Below are 4,662 nucleotides of genomic sequence, written 5' to 3'. Positions count from 1 at the left end.
ATCACCATCATCATCATCATCAGCAGCAGCATCAGCATCATCATCACCATCATCATCATCATCAGCAGCAGCATCATCAGCATCAGCATCATCATCATCATCATCAGCAGCAGCATCATCAGCATCAGCATCATCATCATCATCATCAGCAGCATCATCATCATCATCATCATCATCATCATCATCAGCATCATCATCAGCAGCATCATCATCAGCATCATCATCATCATCATCATCATCATCATCATCACCATCATCATCAGCATCATCATCTTCATCAACATCAGAAGCATCATCATCATCATCATCATCCTCTTTGATCAGAGCTCACCAGTTATCAAAGGTCGGCGTCTTCAGGTACTGCCTGAGCTCCTCTGAGACCTCCAGAGAGCTGCAGGGGAGAGACAGCAGAGGACAATAGAGGACAGCAGAGGACAATAGAGGACAGCAGAGGACAATAGAGGAGAATAGAGGACAGCAGAGGACAGCAGAGGACAGGATCTAGTGTGTCCCATGGGACCTCATCTGCAGGAACTTCTCCCTGACATGTTCACACTCCTCTCTGGTCTTATGCAGGCTCCTCTTGTGGTAGAACGGGGACGGCTTGGGACGTCCCTCTGAGAGGTCTTTGAAGAAGCCCAGCCAGCTGAGATGTTCCACACTCTGCAACAGAAAGGACGCATCAGCCCCTCCCACCCCTACTGCTGAGGAGACACTGAATACGTCCAACCAGACCTGCTAACTTCAGGTCCAAACTTCCCTGATGAAGATCACGGCTTCCTAAAGCAGGTCCAGACCCTCAATGGTCAGTAGACGGTTTTCACTGATGGATTTATTGTCATTTATTAGAAAATACATAAACACACCAGGAGATATGTGGATAGATATTTATTTGTTCTAGTACGTTAAATCATTCAATGTCCCATTAAATGATTAAAATACATAAAATAATTTAGAATAAATCATGACTACTTCACCTGATAAGTATAAATACTCATAGTGAAGTATGTCTGCGTTATGAAGGGCCGTCCATCTGCTGAAATCAGCTGATTGGAGGAAGATTAATTATTCATTCATCACAAAAACCAGAACATTTGGCCTTAATCTGATCAGATTATCTGCTGGTAGAACCAGAATGTTTTTCCTTATTTTAAACATAAATTATTCCTGATTAAATTGGTAGAAAGTCTCAGCTGCTGAAATCAGCAGCATTTTAGGGCTAAAGCCTCAGAAAGGTGTTTGTTTTTCAGAAGGTCTCCTCCCTCTGAGCAGATGAACCCAGGAACGAACCAGCAGGTCAGAGCGAAGCTCAGAAACCTGTAGCTTCACCCAAACCTTTACCTCCAGCTTCTCCCTGAAGGAGTCCACCTGCTTCTTCATCTCAGAAACCGCCGCAGGTGTCTCTCCGGCCTCAAAGACCACCTTCTTCTCCAGGTTCTGCAGTCTGGAACAGATCGGGTCATCAGATGGTGCTGTCAGAGCTTCATAAGGTTTCATTTGGGTGGTCTACCTTTTCTCCATGGAGGACAGATGGAATCCCAGATCCCCGGTGAGCTCAGCGCCTGGAGGGACGACAAACAGAGACAGTCAGCAGCGAGCCGGGAGCTGACCGTGGTTCTGATCCGGAGGGACGGGACGGCTCACTGTTGCAGTCGGCAGCGACCACCTCCAGCTTGTAGCAGGAGGCGGGGCCGTTGGGCTCCAGGCTGGGGGAGATGTTGATGATGTTCCCTTTGGGGTTGTAGAGCTTCAGGATGTCATGGGGTCCGGCTTCAGCTGCAGAACGGAACAGATCTAGAAAAACCGATCCAGGGATTAGGATTGACCCGTAACTCCTCTCCTCATGGTTCTAGGATGTTCTTCTCAGTTCTTCCCTCCAAACAGTAACAAGCATCTGGATCAGAACCAGCTCCCTGACTGCTTCTGTTTACATGATCTGCTTTTGCTCCAGAACCAGGTTTAGTTTTTCAGACTGATTCGCTTTAAGCAGATAAAAGAGGAACTAAAGATGAAAAACTGTCCAGCTCCATTAGTGGAGCTTTGAGTGGTGACGCTGACCTACCTTTGATGTCCTGAGCAGGACAGTCCTCCGGGAACTCGGCCCGCTCCGGGACGCCGTTCACCGTGAAGTAAATGATTTTTGAAGCCATGTTATGAGCTGAGGAGCAGCTGCGGCTCTGAGAGCTCCTGATCTGCATCTCCTCATTATTCCACCTCCTTTGTTTCGTCCTCCCTCCTCCCCTCCATCCATCCCAGCAGCCAGATCCCAGCATTTATTGCCTCCGAGTCGCTTTTCTACAGATTTTATTGGTTCTCATCAGAAGTCTGAAACTTTTTAGAATTATTTTAATTCATTTCAGATTAAAAATAACTTTAAAGGCACAGAGACCAATTTTCTAATAATTCATCATGAATGTGGATAAAATAAAAAGACCTTCGTTCACAGATGGAAGAACATGAATCATTTGGATGCTTTTATTCATCTTTAGGCATAAAAAAGTTTTAGATGGTTAGTTTTTAATAATCTGCCTAGATTATTAAATCAAATTAATTTAAACCACCGAATCGCTGGCGATCCGTTTTAAAGCGTTTACAGCTAATAACTAACAGCGCATGAAAATTACAACAGTAAAATATTCACCAATAAAGACATGTGGGGCTTATTTAAGCTTGAAAAGCAGCAGTTTCACGTTTTTTTTATAGATTTTTATGTGATTGTAGGTTTATAAAGTTTACATTTTGTTATATGCACTGAAATAGTAGAAAGTATTTGCCTCATAAATGTTTTTTGGCCATCAAAATGCTTCAGTGTTATTCTATGGGTCAAGTAGTTGAATAAAAGCATTTGGCACAATTAGAGATTTGGAGACGCTGGTGATGCCAAAGGTTCGAAGCCGCAGAGCTCTGGAACTGTTATAGTTAGAGGTCGGAAATTTTCTGCATTTATGGCTAACCTGATGTAGAAAAAATGTAATACAGTGAGACCTGCCTATTCTAAAGCATGTCTTTATTACTGTTGTTTAAAAAATACCTTTTATTTTCAAGAATAAAAAAAAAACAACTTTGAGTCATGTTTGTACACTGCAGCTTAGGCTGTGTTTGACTCACCTAATTGGTGTATTTAAATGTTCAGAAACTAGAAGGTGTTAGCTTTAACATAACGTATCACACCTGTAATTTGGGCTTACAGTTCTTAAGTTATTTGCTTTTCCATTTGGGTATGCAGAATAGGAGAGAATCTCCCAAAATGACCAAAGAGAGGTGAGATGGTAGTTTATGTATTTGGTGGAAATATGTCAGAAACGTGACCTTTTGGCGTTGTTTCGATAAGCTTCTGCAATGTCAAAAGATTTATTTCCATCCAGTGTTGCATTAATTTTTCACCAAGATCTTGCATTGATGACGGTAGAGTCTGACCGCTGCGCTAAGCCCTCTCTAGATTCTCAATGGGGTTGAGGTCTGGACTCTGTGGTGGCCAATCCATGTGTGAAAATGATGAGTCATGCTTCCTGAACCAGTCTTTCTCCATTGAGCCCGATGAATCCTGCATTGTCATCTGGGAATATGCCTGCGCCATCAGGTAAAAGTAGTACTTGAGTAAAACTATTGATAGTCAAAACTTTATCATCTACAAGTAAAAGTTTGTACTCTGTCAAAAATCTACTCAAGTTAAAGTACTGAAGTACTCACTTTTGAAAATACTGAAGTACATGGTTTTAAAAGTACTTAAGTTTTCAAAAATGCTATTTAAATTTTCTAATATCAGTACATTTCTGTATAATTTTCAGTTTACTTTTAAAGAACCTGTAACTTTCAGAAACCACCTGATGAATAGAACCACCTGCTATAGATTATACACCACCTGGAAAGAACTTTAGCATAAAAAATAAGGATACTTATTAAAGAGATAAAAAAGAAAAAAAAAAAAAAAAAAAAAAATATATATATATATATATATATATATATATATATATATATATATATATTTGTTTGTTTGTATCGGGGGAAAAAACTGTGAAAATTAATTCAATATTCGGAAAGTTAAAATTGATTCATTTATATTCTGTTCCTCATCAACACATTACACTGAGCGGAGCTGTTGACCTCCCCAAGATGGCGCCACCAAATCACGTCCGCGTCGATGCGGGGTCAATGGTTGTTCTCCTCCCGGCCAGCAGAGGGCGCTGTGAGCTTCCGGAGCAGACCGCTCCTTCCGTTCCTCTCAGCACATGTTGTGGAGCAGCAGCGGCTGTTGGAGCTGAAGATGACGGAGAGCAAAGCGGAGAGTTCCTCCCAGAGACCCAGAGAGCTTCTGGCTCTGGACCCGGAGCATGAGGCCGAGTTCAAGAAGAAGGTCCAGGAGGTGAAGAAGAACCGGGCCAAGAAGGTGAGCAGCTACCGGGGGTGGGGGGGATGGGTTCGGTTCCTCATGCTGAACCCGCAGAGCTGTGGGGCCCTGAAGAACACGAGGTTCCTGGGGGCCCTGGAGGCAGAGGCGAAGCTACACCAGATGTAGCAGGGGGCCACGAGGGGGGCCAGAAAAGCAAGATATAAAGAACAGAGGAAGGGATTAAAATATATTAATAGAGCCGCATGGAGTGACGTTTCTATTCAATAAGCTGTAATTAAAGTTCATGTCTTATTGGGTCAATATACATTCAG

The 4,662-nt window shown here is 42.7% G+C and overlaps 2 protein-coding genes across 2 annotated transcripts in view; one reads left to right on the top strand and one right to left on the bottom strand.

Annotated features, from left to right (window-relative positions):
* The window catches only part of LOC107098724 (high affinity cGMP-specific 3',5'-cyclic phosphodiesterase 9A-like), an 11,269-nt gene extending 9,090 nt beyond the window's left edge, over positions 1–2,179 (bottom strand). Inside the window, exons 1-6 of the mRNA XM_015396543.1 lie at positions 2,063–2,179; positions 1,645–1,794; positions 1,511–1,562; positions 1,342–1,444; positions 521–663; positions 332–391 (exon numbers count right to left, since the gene is read on the bottom strand). Coding sequence (XP_015252029.1) covers positions 332–391; positions 521–663; positions 1,342–1,444; positions 1,511–1,562; positions 1,645–1,794; positions 2,063–2,150 — 596 coding nt within the window. The 5' untranslated portion in view covers positions 2,151–2,179. The remainder of the gene's footprint in view (positions 1–331; positions 392–520; positions 664–1,341; positions 1,445–1,510; positions 1,563–1,644; positions 1,795–2,062) is intronic.
* A 2,017-nt stretch (positions 2,180–4,196) lies between these two features.
* The window catches only part of nifk (nucleolar protein interacting with the FHA domain of MKI67), a 4,873-nt gene continuing 4,407 nt past the window's right edge, over positions 4,197–4,662 (top strand). Inside the window, exon 1 of the mRNA XM_015396544.1 lies at positions 4,197–4,387. Coding sequence (XP_015252030.1) covers positions 4,265–4,387 — 123 coding nt within the window. The 5' untranslated portion in view covers positions 4,197–4,264. The remainder of the gene's footprint in view (positions 4,388–4,662) is intronic.

The sequence above is a fragment of the Cyprinodon variegatus genome, unplaced genomic scaffold, assembly GCF_000732505.1.
Source record: "Cyprinodon variegatus isolate N-32 unplaced genomic scaffold, C_variegatus-1.0 Scaffold804, whole genome shotgun sequence".
NCBI lineage: Eukaryota > Metazoa > Chordata > Actinopteri > Cyprinodontiformes > Cyprinodontidae > Cyprinodon > Cyprinodon variegatus.
The sequence above is the reverse complement of the archived record's forward strand: the minus strand, read 5'-3'. Positions and strand labels throughout refer to the sequence as shown.